Source organism: Rhopalosiphum padi, chromosome 1, assembly GCF_020882245.1.
Source record: "Rhopalosiphum padi isolate XX-2018 chromosome 1, ASM2088224v1, whole genome shotgun sequence".
Lineage (NCBI taxonomy): Eukaryota > Metazoa > Arthropoda > Insecta > Hemiptera > Aphididae > Rhopalosiphum > Rhopalosiphum padi.
This window is the reverse complement of record NC_083597.1, coordinates 74,536,162-74,552,487: the sequence shown is the minus strand read 5'-3', so window position 1 is coordinate 74,552,487 and position 16,326 is coordinate 74,536,162. Positions and strand designations below refer to the sequence as shown.

The window sequence follows — 16,326 nt, the reverse complement described above, 5'->3', positions numbered from 1 at the left end:
TCAACGTCCTTCAATTCCAAGAGCTTAACCACATCAGTGGTATGGTAAATAGGGTTTTTTGATGAAATTGTTATGTATGGATGCATGAATCGATTCAATGATAACATTCAAGTACCTACACTTTACAGTAATAGTAGGTATTGTAAAGTATTACTTAAATTCACAGCTATTACATAACTTTATCCAAGTGATAATAATATATGAAAGCCGGGAAGGTCATCCGTACTGGAATATATATATATAAATATATACAATATTACAATTCACAACTCCAATGCACAATGATGACTAATTAGTAATTACAGTGTATAATAGGTATTCTATTATAATACAAAATTGTTTCATATCCATTCAATTTCTTAGATGAACAACGTTTGGATTATGTATACTACCATAGCAGTGCACTAAATCAGATTATGGAATAAAACATAAATCATTGTAACTACGATTGGACGGTAACGGTAATAAATAATAACGTTGATGTTTATTACCTTATAGATATAGATTTTTATACTTATGATTTAACCGCTAAATGTTAGTTGTACAATATTATAGTATATATAATATTACAGATATCCTGATATACAGTAGGTATACTATACAAATATTTTTTTTTATTATAGATACATATAATATATAACGTCATTCTTGATTTTAATATAATTAGGTACTAGTCAAACAATCTCAATAGCTCTAATAAATGTATTCAATAATGTATATTGTAATTTTTAAGTTAGATAAGGAAAAACAAACACTTTTGTTCACAATAGATAGAACAAGTATTAAAATAAAAAGCGGGACATTTAATCGAGATAAAGACAAAAAAACAAAATGGTATATTTTAATGTGTAAACTGTTTGTGAAAAAGAAATGAAAAAAAAATCCTTTTTAACTTTTAACACCTATAAATGTACATTTCAAGTATATAAGAATGATTTATTCATTAAACTGATTAAAATGTTTCCATTAAGACTTAATGAACATGTTTTTAAAATGCACCTCAATGCTTTTTATTTGATATGTTATACAATAGATTTATATTTATGTATATATATGAGCCAATATAACGTTATACGTGTAATACACTAATATGCAATGTATGCGTGTTTAAATAATAGTTATACATTTTTTTTAACGTTTGCTGTTAACTGTACTATTATTGACTAGGATACGCCCTTAGTATGATGTATATATCATGACGGACTAACTACATGTGTGGTATACCTACGTCCTACATCATATGTACATTATTGTTGTAGACGTTTGTGCCTTTTTGATTCTCGAGTAGGAATGCTATTGTTAATATTATAACGTTGGACTTTTTCCAGTAGGAATTCTGTGCGTGGGATTTAAAAAATAACAATTGATCCTAATATGAACATAATATAATAATATATGAACCAGAGAATGGAGTAAAAAAAATACGGTTTTGGATGAAAGACTACGGTGGCATAGGTATATAGGTACTATACTAGAATGGCTTTGAATGATTCGTGTGACGCGTCAATGAATCGCGCCCGACTAATAAACGGAAATATTGTTGGCGTTGAATTCGAATGAGATCGGGTTATATATTATATTATAATACGTATATTATTTTCTCCCGAGACACGCGCTCGAACCGTGCGTTTTTCGATTTAATAACAGTACCTGTAACGCGACACTTTATGGAATCGGAGAGCAGAGCGTTTGTGAAAAAAAAACTAAAAAAAAGTTATGATAACAAAAGTCTTCGGAAATTGCCACAATCCCCTCTTGCCGGCAGCCAATGTCGGGGCATGACGCGCGATCGATCGCTGTTTTCGAATTATAGGCACGTAATTAATCGCATCTATAATATTCACAAGAGTGTAATATCCAATGGAAAATTATTATATATATATATATATATTATTATAATTTTCAATTCTCTTTACGATGCGAAATCTGCACTATGAAGTGTTTACGGCGATGGATCCGTTTCAGATAATCTCCTGACCGATAACGGAAAATGTCACTTCCCCGATCTAAACCACAATCGACAAGTGAGTGCACTTTCTACTTTAGATGTAAGTAATATTCCTACACAAAAACACTCATCCACACGTAAACTATGGAAAATTGCTGACAAAGCTTCTAAACGGGTCAATGCTTTGTATATTCTCATATTATACTTAGTACATTTACGTTATATACGCTTATTTACTTTCAGAACTTAGCTCACGAGCATGTACATTTAAAAATAGCATTGTAATTATAATTCATCTGGTGGTACAAGAACTATAATATTATAATTGAATCGTTTATTAAAAATAAGACCATCAGTTGAATACATTTTAGAAAACATTTTAGACACATAGAACATAAAAAAGAATAATGTCAACAACACAATCATTTTCATAATAAATGAGTCTATAGTTTTAAAATGGTCTATTTTTAAAACGTTTTTGATTGTTAATATACCAAACATACAAACATGCCTGAAAGCTAAACAACTAGCGAGCTGATTATCTATGGTGAGCAAAGGACACGCTAATACATACGACATTAATCAATAAAACCAACGCTGAGGTCAAGATGTAGGCATAGTAAACGTTAGCTTGTTAGAGTAAACAAATATTTGGAAAGTTTAGAAACGACAAGAATTGAAGATGTGGATGATCAGAAACTTTGATTTGAGACTTGGTTTAAAGAGTCATAGTTCTTCATTTCCTGTAAGCTAAAATAACTAAAATAATAATTTTTTATATAGATTTATTATAAAAATGATTTGATCGAAAATATTGGTTAAATTTTTTTTTAAATCAACGACTCAACTATTATATTATCATACTTTTCAATTATATAATCACATTTCAACTATAACCATAAATATATATGACACACATATTACGTATTGTATAATATTTAAGAACTTAAATAGTTAACATAATATTTACGATTTTATTTTACATTAGTGCTCCATATTATGCTCAGTCTGTCTTACAACTTTCTGTAAATATATTTTAGGAGAAATACAAATATATAAGTATACACTATACACAGTACATATATATACTATAATGATAATACAACATACTTTTATAATTTGTAGTATATGTTTGTATTAATATCATCATGATTACAAAAGAAATTTAAATTAAATTAAAACCATAATTCATAACACAACGTTAAAAATATATGCACCTATTTAAGGTTTAATAATTTTATCAAAGAAATGTGTTTATCAGCTTATAAAGTCATAACCATTCTAAAAATACATTAAAACCAAACGTCCAATGGTTATTGTTGATTTTGAACCAGCTATTAAAAATAAGGATATATTTAGTGAAACAAAGATTAACGTAAATTTAGAAAATTGTCTGCATATTGTCTAAATTTTTAATATGATGACTACTTAAAGTAAAAAATACTGTTCATATTATTCAGCAAGGCGAATCCTTGCTGAAATGATTATCTACCTATAAATTGCAATAAATCTAACGGGTCAAGTGTCAAATTTGTTATCTATTCAAGGTAGATTATCTAGCGAATTTCAAAGGATCCAATATCTGGAAATAACTTCAACAATTCTACAAACCAACCTTGATCAAACACGGCATCTACTACCCACTTAAACAATAACAACAATAATACAAGTCATATAAATAACGTCAATAATAATATTAATCGTAAAACCACTAGGAAGCAAACGTCTGATACAAAACCACCTCGATTTCATTTCTAGGCTGTATCTGATTATAGACCCACTCATAAATAAATCGAATTAACGGTAATTTACTTTTTGCCCATTCTCTAAATAATTTTAAATTGTTTACGAGTCAATTGCTCTAATATTGTTCGTTACCGTTTTTTATCGCCTAAACTATTTTAAATAATTAATTCACCAATCAGTCGTTTGTTTTATTGCTGGCTCCTAAGGAATGCATAGAGTTTAGCCAATTAAAAAATGAGCTAATTGCAACACTAAATAAAACTATAATTGACCTAGCACTGATTGAACTCGATAAATTAATATATTTTTAATTTCAATTGATTTACATATTATTTGTTTTTAATAATTAATAAATTCTGTTGTTTTTTAAATAAAGGATTTTTCTGTGAAGTAAGGTAGGTACACTTAAACCCAGTTGAAATTATACACGTCTGATAATATAATACTGAATGTTAGCTTTTAAATTTACACTCTGTATGTAGTATATATGTTACAGTTAAAACCCGAAATCCGTCGAAACTAGTTTTAACTTATTTTTATTTAGTTAGAACTAATTATTGTGTCTAAAATATTATATTGGTGAAAACTAGGATTATCTAGTGAAAATCCGTATTGTTTATATTGATAGGTTAAACTAGTTTTAACTAGAGAAAAGTAGAATTATATAAGTACATATTAGGATAATTATTAAGTATAGACATTTATTATATTATTTATTTTGACGGGTTAAACTATCGAGGCATTTAGAGTTACATAGAATTTTATTTTTTCTACATAAACAGCGATTTGTTCCGCAGGATATTTTACATGTGCATTTTACAAAAGCCTTGCCTTGACCCCGTTGATGCTTTTGTTGCGGCTGCACGGTGGAAAATATGATTTTTCGGAATTTGATTCTCTGTGATGAATTTGCTTATCGTATCTAAGTGATGGACGACTAGTTAAAGTTATCTTAATTGATTTGATAATCGACTGGTTGAATTATCCAACCATATTTATAGAATATATTATAATATCGTCGGTGGTGGCGTGCATTTGAACCTGCGGTTAATTCAAGTTTTAACTAGTTAAAACCAGAAGTGACTAAAGGGATTTGTGGAAACTATTTTTGACTAGTTAAAACTAATTTCGACGGATTTCGGGTTTTAACTGTAACATATACATTATACAATAGTTGAGTCTTCGAAAATGTATAACTAAATATTTACAACTGAGATACCTATATGTGCAAACAAACCGATAATACAAAATAAGGTTTACTTATATCAAGGAGCACTGTAGCTATTAAATATTATAAATATTGAAATCGCGTGAATTTTATGAAAATAAGATGTAGAAAAAATAAATACTTTTTGAAATGTTTAATGTTCATTTTATAGTTCTTGTGTATATTTGTATAAAAAATAATATTTAGAATAACAGTGAAGGATAAGTTTTTTTTACTCACGTTCTATATACAAATCCGTATGATTATCATTACTATTGCATCTATCTATTGCAATCGAAGTGTTACTCTTTAGGCTTATATTTTCATTCAGCGTTTCATTGCACACAATTGTGTAATGTATTTCATCCATTTTGTTTAATTCTTATAAATCTGAAAACAGATTGATTAAACATTGTTAGTTGATTAAAATTATCATAATATTAAAATTACGTATTATTAAAAATTACAGTTAGTATAGAAGTTATTTATACCTATACGTATTCAGATATCTCGTGAAAAGCTTGATAAAAATTGTCTTCACCTGTATAAGTAAATTATATATATTCGCGATTAACGTGTTGTTTTAATGTTTTAATGGTATTATAGATAGGTATTACATTATTTTTTTATTTATTTTTTTATTGGTTTCTAACTTAATATTATGCTGATTCACCTTCTTTCTACACAAATACTAAAAAATTAATTGTTATTTAATTATATCTGATTCTTAAATGTATTTTATTTTTAATACAAAAATAAAATAAATAACTATTAAACTAAATTCTCAATTCATTCATATGCCAGCACAACTCCTTAAAGAAATATAATATATTAAGAGGTTAAAATCATAACTTTTTCTCAAACTTTTAAAACTGAGTTAATAATTTTAGAAAGTACCACTTTTCAAGTGAAGGTTTTTAGTGTTATCTTATATTTATTAAAAATCTGCTTAATGCTAGTTAAAGTCCATAATAATTTATAGGAAAAAATTCTACTATATAAGCGTTTATTATTTCAATATTTGTCTGATTAACCTCGATGTTAATTAAATCACGGTTTTTGGAAGTACCTTTTGTCTTATTACAGTTAGTTACCTAATTGAATTATTATCGTTGTACCTTTATTAAGGAGAAAATCAATTTATTAATTTTGACATCAATAATAAATTTGAACTGTTGCATATACAGTATTTTATTTTTAATTTAGAAAAGTCGTTGAAAACTGAGTTGGTCGGCGAATATGTCTAATAACTGAAAATAGTTATCATATATATATATATATATATAAATATACTATGTTTAGGCACCTATTAATTTACGTGCAAGTAATCGTAGTTTTTATTTTACGTGAAAATAAAAATAAACGTAGTTGCTTAAAATATAAGAACAAGTAAATCTTTAAGCATTTTGAAAAAACAAAAATGTTTTCAATTTTATACTAATTAGAAATTGGTAAATATCTTATGACAAAGAAAGTAATTATTATGTATCTAATAACTTTTTTTTTTTTAAAAATCTGATTTTACACAAATTTTGTAACACTGGAATGATTTTTATTAAAATATTTCTCTGTTAAATATTTTCTTCTAAAGCTTATAGTGTATATATATATATATATATATATATATATATATATATATTAGGTTTGAAAACATTTAAAATATGTATCGCTTATACATACTATTAAGAACCAGTGGCACCAGTAATTTAAATTCCTGCCATAACCTTTTCTGGGGAGTAAAAATATCAGATTTTTAAACAGATAATTACATGGTTAGTTATTGCATACGTGATTTTATGATATTTCCCGTTAAAAATTAATATGTATACATCTTTTTAATATACAATTTATATTTATTATCGATGTACGTTTAATTAATAAAAACAGATGTATCTTTGATAAGATAAACTTAGGTATCAGTTAAGAAAAAAAATAACAAATAAAATGAATGATTCAATGTAGTAATGTTGTTGATGATAAATTATTTATAAGATATATAAATATTTAAATAACCATAAACACCAAAATATATTATAGTTTATTTGAACAAGTAGAATAAGATGATATTATATCTTATAATTGAATTTATTTTAAAGTTCAAAATGATAATAATACTTTCCTATCTTGCAAAACTGTTATTCATTTAAAGCTGAACATATTTTGAAGTTGGTGGTTGTTTGTGACATAAATAGATTGGTCTGTGCAGAAGACTTAAATTGTTTTTGGTTTACTATCTTCCACAATATGAATTTTATAACAAATATATATTATGAATAATAAAATTACTTTAAAAAAATATTTCAGCAAAAATATAATCGTTTTTTAAATCCATTAAACTTATAAAGCATATTTTCTGACAAGTGGTATAGCAAAAAAAGTATATTAAATATTTTAAAAATTAATTTATATTTTTAAGAGGGTGTGCTGGGAAAATATATTTTGTTTTCGTTAACTACCATACACGCATATTATTATAGCATAACCGTTCTTTGAATTTATTATTTTATGGTTGTGTGGTTCGAATTAGGGTATTAGGACACAATGGGCACATTGTACATAACCTATTATTATAATATTGTGAACATCGGGGATATTATATTTTTTAAAGTCATAGTATGGCTGCCATACGATAGATGTAGTCAAGAAAGATATAGAAGAATTGATACCAGATTGACATAAGGACCTAAACCACACGTATAATAGTGAAGGGTAGAAGTCGTTATTGGTATTGACAGAAAATTACAGTGATGGCCTATAATGTTAAAAAATAAAAATAAAATAAAATAAAATACGCTGACATAAAAATATTATTTTTATCCTCGATATAGTTATGATTTAATGAGTTGTAAACTATTTATCATCATTTATAACTTAAAGCAACATCATTTAAAGATATTCGATGAATTAAAACAAAAATTCTATAGTTTTGAGGTTTGCTAATTTTATCTTTAGTCATATATACATATATATATATTATATTAATTGAAATTACATACTAGACATATTATAAATTATTTGTGATAAATAAAATAAAAATAAACGAGGAATGCGTATATATGTGGTGTATTTTATAAACAAATATTAAAATATCTCTTAATAAATAATATTTCTCTTGTTTAACGTTATTTTCGTTGATTTTGTTGAACGATATTAAGTGTTATTTTAATAGTACTAATTTACAATATTTCACAATGTCGTATTTAAATTTTAACTTTTAATGAGCCTTTGATACATACACATGTACTAAAGTTTAAACTAAATTATTTGCTAGTAATTACTAGTTTGCATAATAAATAGTTTAGACTTTATTATTTGTTTTTTAATAAAAAGTTTGCATTATATTTGTGTATTATTTATTAATAATTGTGTAAGATTTGTTATTTCGCATAAAAATAAATCCAATATTAGCTTATTTTATACAAGTAATATAAAATGTTAATTAGAGAAAACAAAATCTTATTGTTTTGTAGTATTTAATAATTTATTATAATCATAATTTGTTTTGGAACAAAAAATGATTTTAATTATAATATAATAATATTATTATTACCATGATAGGTTAGAAAAAAAGTTTTACTACATAGTTAGATTTATATTTAACTTATTAATTTATATATTATATTAGAATATTAAACAAATTATTATTAAAAGTTAAAGATTCAAGCCTCAAGATAATTGGAAATTATTATTTTTTTATCATTATTTGTAACCTAACAAGTAACAACTGCTTACATTATTCCCATAACTTGCGGTACTTATTGTTATTTTATCCGTGGTTTTCAATAAAAAATGTCAAATTGTATAAACAATAAACATATAATAAATATTGTTATAACTAATATTGAGATAATATTTTTAAATCTTTGATACTTATGATCACTAGGTTTAATTTATTGAAACACACTATCTTTACTTGGAATCTAAAAAATCCTTGTTTTATACGTATATACGATGATCTATTTTTTAAATTCCAATTTAAAATATCCATTACAGCTGTTGATCTACCCAATAACGAGGTGCTATCAAAACCTATCAAACAAAGCGATTTCCCAAAATAATTTTTCATACAAATTTATATTTGTTGTTAAATTGTTTCACATTAAAATAGAATATTTTTTTTAATATTATGTCTTTGACGACAATGTTAATAGAATAGGTAACCACCACTATGAGGAATCTGAGAAGAAAAATAAAAAATAAAAAAATGACAATCGGTCTGATAAAACACGAATAGTTGTATCCTAGTGGTGTGTTATTATGCATCATATAATGCTCAAACCGTTATATAATATTATATATCGATTCATTCATATTATACATGTTATATATTGGAAAAAAAGTAACAAAAATCTAAAATAATATATAATTTCGGTAACACGGCGTGTTGGATAGGCAAATTAGCTACATATTTTATTTGTTAGGCCAAACACGTCATAAAGATAATTTTAAATGATTTGTTAAATGTACCTATCATATTTGATTTATGTATTTTAGAGTATGATATCCTGTTTAAAACCAAAAATACTCTTAAAGTATAACATTGACGTTGCATTAATATAAAATTTTAAAATATTACACAAGTAATAATGTTACATATTTTCTAAATTCAAGCGCACTCCAGAATGAGTCAAACATTATTTCGTATCTACGGGAGTACTAGGAGTTTATATCTAGTAACACAATTGAATACTTATTTTTGTTTATTTTCCTAGGAGAGGTTAACTTATAATCTCGGTCATTGTTATTTTTCATTTAAGTACCCGATTTAATCAAATTTTAAGCTTAAAATACCTATCTATTAAAAAAATTGCTTATATAGTTTTTATAATTTTTGATTTAAGAATCAGGTATTTACAAGGAAACTATTAGAACATTTTGAAACTTTACCTATAGAAATTGATCATTTTATAAATTTTGAATAACAAAATATTTATTAGTTATTGTAATTAATAAGGAATTTTACAAAATTTAAGCATCAGAATTCAGATACTCATAAAATATTATAACGGATTTACGTTATAATTTTTTTAATTCCAGTAATAAGAACTTACAAAGTTCCTTGTGTTAAATTTTTAAATGTGTGTTAATCATTCTAGCTAAACCTTAAATGTATGAATTAATTGATTGTTACACCCAGGTCAATACATTGAAATTTATAAAATACTATAATTTATTTTAATTGCAATATAATGTAGTATGTACTTGCATCATTATATTATAATTGTATTATGTATATAATATGTATTTGACTTGTGTGATGCATAATTACTAATCATTTTCTATTAAAATTCATAGGTATTTGCTTGCTTAGCTGACGTTAAGACTATTACTCGTAGATTAACTAACTCCGAGTTATATTTGCCTAATGATCCGAACTTGGACTTAAAGTCCAGCTGCTGTAGAGTAATTTAGCTATTATCTTGCTCCCTTTTTAGAGTACGATTTCAATACAGACTTATCGATCAATACTTCTCAGACATCATTTAACAAATACATTGACTAATAGTTAAATAATGATTGCTAAAGGATTTGTTTTATTTCTAAAAGTTTAAACCCATAAAGTTGTTCCACTGGTACATATCGAATCCTAATTAACTATTTATACAGTACTATTTTTATAGATGGTTTATTTTTTCATATTAAATTCTTAAATCAATTAAAAAAAAAAAATAATTTGGTAAAAATGATAAAACTAGTATTATTTTAACATACTTTTTTTAGTTTGTTATAAATTGATACATAGTATTGTTTATTTATTTAACAACAAAACATTTAATATTAATCAATTAATATACAAGTAAAAAAATGTTCATACATACTCTCTGTAATGATTACATGTGTTGGGATCTGAGAGTCAAATTAATGTTTATGTATTTAGAAAATATTAATAGCAATACATAAATATTTAAATGATCTGTATGGTAACATAAATAAATAAAAATAAATAGACTACTAATGAAACATACGTGCAAACCATATTTTAATTTCCAGTTAAATTTTTTTTTTATTAACTAATTTAATATTCTTCGGTAAATAATTAAATAGTTTTATTCCTCTGTATAACTTTTTTATTATGACCGTGTTGAATTTGAATATCAATAAGTTACCTTTATTAATATTTTGAATTATTTTTGAATTTTTGATTTAAATTGATTTTTGACCATGGGTATTTTAATTATTAATAGTTTATCATATATTTGTTTATTAGTTAATATTTTATTGAATTTAAACCGGTCATTAGTAAAATTGCCTTCATTATATTTTTGTTTCAATTTAATTTTTTTAGCAGAATTTTGATTCTTTACTTTTATTGCACGTATTACCACATAATATGAAGTGAACATTAGACTTATTTTGTTTGAATGGAATAAATAATATGGGTTATTGATGATTTAATAATAAATTATTTTTAATATTCCAATCATGAACATTTGACAATTTGCTTTAGTTTCTAAGTTATTCCAATTATTAACTTTAATAGTAGAACTGAATCATCAAAGTAAGCAATTATATTTTCATTATGTCTATTTCTAATAATTCATTTAGACAAAGACAAATGAATAGTAGCATAGGATTTAAAACAGTTCTTTGGGGAATATCATATTTTAAAGTATTTGGATCACTTGTTAATTTATTAATTATTACTATTTGAGATCTACTGTGAAAATATGGTTTAAACTAATAAAGTAAGGTAAGTTTTCTTAATTTATTTAATAATACTTTATGAGATACTGAACAAAAAGCTGTTGTTGTATATAGAAATGTATCTAAACATGATTTACCGGTAACAAGCGAATTACAAGCTAAATTTGCTAAGCGCGTTATTTCATTCTCATTACCAATATGATAACGAAAACCAATTTCATATCATTTATAGCATGTTTACTAATGATTATCATTTTATAACCATTATTATTATTTTTGTAATTAAATTTTTGTCAACTCTTATAGTACATTAAATATTGCTGAGACTAAAGAGATTGGCCTATAATTTGTAAGCTCATTAAAATTAATTTTTGTTTTAAAGAATGGAGTTAAATAAAATTGTTTGTTTTTATATATCTGGAAAAATACCCTTATGGAAGCTTAAATAAGTTTAATAAATAAATGGTTTTACTATATATTATTTATTATACTGTTTAATAGTATTTTTTTTTTTATAACTTTCATCGCTTTATATTCAGTAAAACATTTTATAATTTTATTTTTATTCATGTATGTAGTTTTTTTTTTTTTGTATAATTCTTTTATGATATTTTATCATATGATACATTTTGTTTTTGTATTGATTATGTTATTTGTTTACCAACATTTACTAAGTGATTATTAAATGTATTTCTAAAAAATTTTGAGTTGACATCAATTAGATCATTATTATAAATAATTTTTTATGGCTGTGATTTATTTTTCTTACTTCTGTCAGTTATTTTCCTAATTGTATTTTAAAGTTGTTAAATATTTCTGATATTATTTTTAATTTTAATTTATGTATGTTCTTGACAATTGTATTAGAAAACGTAGTTTGTTTTTATATTTTTTTGTAATAGTTGAGTAATTTAATAACATTTTTCTTTTTTAGTACCGTTTTGCCTAACTTATCTCCTCTAGTTTTAATCGTGCTCAATAATCCTACTTTTATCCACGGTTTAATTCTTCTCTTCTTTGTTGGAATGCAGTTGTAATTTGTTTTTTGAGAATTTAATAAATATTTATTCAAGAAATTGTTAAATTTATTTTAAAATTTATTGACATCTGATTCATTTAGAATTAATACCAATTTTTCTCAATTAAAAATGAAACTAAAATTGAAAAATTAACCATAGGTTTTTTTGTTATTGGTAATTTTAATAGTTTTTGTATTATTTTTTATACTTTTTTATTTAACAATTAATACTCTATTATAATGATCCGTACTATATGATTGATAGAAAATTTGAATTAAATTGTTTAAATCATTAGGTCTTATAAATATACGATGAATAATATAATAATATGTCTCATTTTCTCTTTTGGTATCACTTATACAACTACAATAACCAAACGTTGCTAGTAATTTCAGTTAGAATATTCTAAATTATTATTATATTTAATATAAAGCAACACGTAATTGATATTCCAGTATCTTACTATTATGACTTTATTAATTGTAGTAATTTTAAATAATATTTCAATTAATTAAATTTTATATTCTAGAAAATTATTATTGTTATGTCGGAGCCACTATTTCACAATTAGTCCTATTTGTGTTAATATTTAATTATAAACAAATAAATATATCATTAATCAATCATGTTTGATATTGATGAACACGACTAAACCACTATTTGGTTAAAATTATTTCTATAAGCTTTATATGATATTAATCCGTCTATATTAAGGTGAATTGTACAGTTTTCAAAGTAGCATTCAGTTAATACAATATAATCTACATATTTTATAGTATTACTTATCATATTGATAATTAATAATTGAATTAATTTTTTTTGTATTGATCATAATATATGAAGAGAAAGTAATAAACCTTTTTTATTAACTACAAATGTATTACAATTTTTAATATCTGGAAGTATTTTGTTATTCATAATTCTGAGATTATCAATTAAATCAATATTAATATTGTTCATTTTATACACAATATATTTAATTAAATGACAAAAAAATTAAAGTAAAAATAAAAATAAGAAGCTAATAGAAAAAAAAAGACGGAAATAACAACAAGTAGGTACATATTTTCAGTTATCCCAATCATTTTTATTTCCGATTCTGTAGACTCTAGATTGTTCATTCTTGCGTACTTAAAGATCGGAATTATTTGTTCAATCAAATTTAAATCCCTTGTGTTAGCAATTTTTTTGATTTCCCAAACAGGACTCTTCTATATTTTGTTAAATTATCGTTAATATAGAAACTTATTAATGGCCAACCTTCACATATTTTTTTAGTTATAAACTTATAAATTTATTTTTTTTACTTGATGCTAGTTGTTCATTTTTATTTTATTTATTTAACAAACAAGCTAATTTTTTTCATATCTGTTTAGTGCTGGAATAATAATTTGTATGCTTTTTTCACGTCATGTTTTATATTAAGTTTATGTGATATTTTTTTAATTTTGATTTTGCAATCTTCGGTAATTATTGGTATACTAACTATTTCAATAGCGTCTAAGATTTTTTTGGTCTAATTTATCTATTTCGATTTGCAGGATATACAGTATTTGAAATTTTATTGTTCTTTCATTATTTCATAAAGTATCTGATTTTTTTCTTTGAGCTGTTTCATGTCATCTAAAATATTTATTGTGTTCACTGTAATATTAAATATATTGAATTTCTCACTCATATATTAAATTTAATTAGCTTTCTAAGGTCATTTTTATTTGTTTAAGTCATAGGTTTTTTTATTTTAATATTTTCCATTAATTCTTGCAACTATAACATGTTTATTTGCGTTTGGTATTCTTAAACATTTTGAAAAATGCGTTTTTAATCTTTAGCAATAATAGTGAGTTCCGATTTTTGCAATTAGAGCACAATATTTCGTCTTATTTTGCAATATTTTCTGAACATTTTCAACTATCCATGTTTATACATCAAATTAACCGTATGTATTTCTATTATTAACGTAGAACATGGCTTGATTTTATCTGTGCGATGAATAATTTCACACGGCCAGCTCGGGTGAAGATGTATAATGTATTAAACATTTCATTTTAAACTTTTATTTTAAATCCTACACATTAAATAAAATGTTTTTTTTTAATTAGTATTAATTAGTATTAATTTATTATTTCAATTTTTTTTTTACAACTCCGAGCTATTAAAAAATAAAATTTTTATTTATGTTTGAAATTTGTTAATTGAGAACCATATTTAATAGAATTCAAATGAACTAAAAGAAAATTTCAAATAATATGAAGTAAAATTACCTATAATATATTCTAAGAGTAATTTATTTAAAACTACACTTAACTATATTCAAGTACTGAATTTTTCATGTTATAAAGGAATATTTTATCATTTCTGAATTATAGTAAATACTTTTTATATCTATAAATTATTTTTTAGAACAAAGCTTGTAATATTTTTTATCAATTTTGAAATTTATCTTCATTTTAATATTAAAAATATGACTTCAATAATTATCTAAGATTTTTAATTGATTGCATCATAAAAATTGGTAACTTATTATTATTTATTATAGTTTATAGTATTATAGTTAATAAATCGATATAATTCAACTAAAAACTTTAATTTTTTTAATTTATATTTTACCATAGATAAATTATTTATAGCATCCTTGTAGATAATAATATTCAAATATATTAAACCAAAGTAATATAATAATTTTTTTTTAACTTAAAAAATATATAGTTATTTTTAAGTGAATGTGTAAAAAACATGTATTTTTCCTTTAGGTATGATTATTATGATGGTGTGAATAAGTGTGATATCAAATTTCTTTAACATGCGTCGACAATTTTGTAGTGGTTACTCGATATGTGTGACAAAATGTCGTCAACGGATTATCGTAATTATTAAAAGGTATTGTTATACTCTTTTAGAAATATATAGTATAATAATAATATTTTTGGTTTTAATTCTTAATTAATAGGTATTAAATCGCGTTAGGTTACGAATAAGTTTATATTTTTATTTTTGATATTGTAATAATACATTATTTATAATAATTTGATTTTGATCACTGTTTTTATTTTTAATATAGTGTGTTGTAAAATGATTTAAGAAAAGTTTTATTTTATTAATTTGGGTTTTATTCAAAAATGTTTTCAATTATTATAGGTAAAATAAACTATAACATGTTATACAATTATGAAAGTACAATAAATAAAATAATAAATTAGTATGATATTATAATAATTTACCAAAATAATAATACATTTTTAAGATTATTAAAGTAATTTAAAAAATTAAATCATTAACAAAATAAAAGTATTTATTCAGTTTCGAGGAAAAAAAAATCCTTTTTTTGTGAATTTTGGAAATGTCGATAGAAACTTATTAAATAAAAACATGTTATTAAACATATTGCATTTCTAGCAATGAAATATTTTAATAGCTTATAAATTTATATTGACATTGTATGATGATAAATTTAATATTGATAATTGTTTAATGTTTATGTTGAAACATTATTATTTTAGATTCAAAAAATGTATCAAAAGAATTTATTATATAATATCCAACTGGATTATTATTCATAATTGTACAATAACAGCTATAATATTTTTATTTGATATGACTGTTTCCATACAAGTGTAATATTAGAGATGATTTAAGTTTTGGTGTTATGAAATAGTATAGAATGGGTTTTAATTAGTAATAAATTATTATCTTATGTATACTGTATATTTATAGTGGCTACTAAGTATTGAATAGTACATGTCTTCTAATATAGTGGTCTT

At 23.5% G+C, this 16,326-nt stretch overlaps 1 protein-coding gene across 2 annotated transcripts in view; it reads right to left on the bottom strand.

The window, feature by feature from the left end:
• The window catches only part of LOC132918081 (RYamide receptor-like), a 55,263-nt gene that overhangs the window by 15,790 nt on the left and 23,147 nt on the right, over positions 1–16,326 (bottom strand). Inside the window, exons 3-4 of one of the 2 annotated variants that reach the window (XM_060979162.1) lie at positions 5,393–5,442; positions 5,142–5,291 (exon numbers count right to left, since the gene is read on the bottom strand). In XM_060979162.1, the coding sequence (XP_060835145.1) occupies positions 5,142–5,271 (130 nt within the window). In that variant the 5' untranslated portion in view covers positions 5,272–5,291; positions 5,393–5,442. The remainder of the gene's footprint in view (positions 1–5,141; positions 5,292–5,392; positions 5,443–16,326) is intronic. The other variant, XM_060979161.1, reaches the window with a different exon arrangement.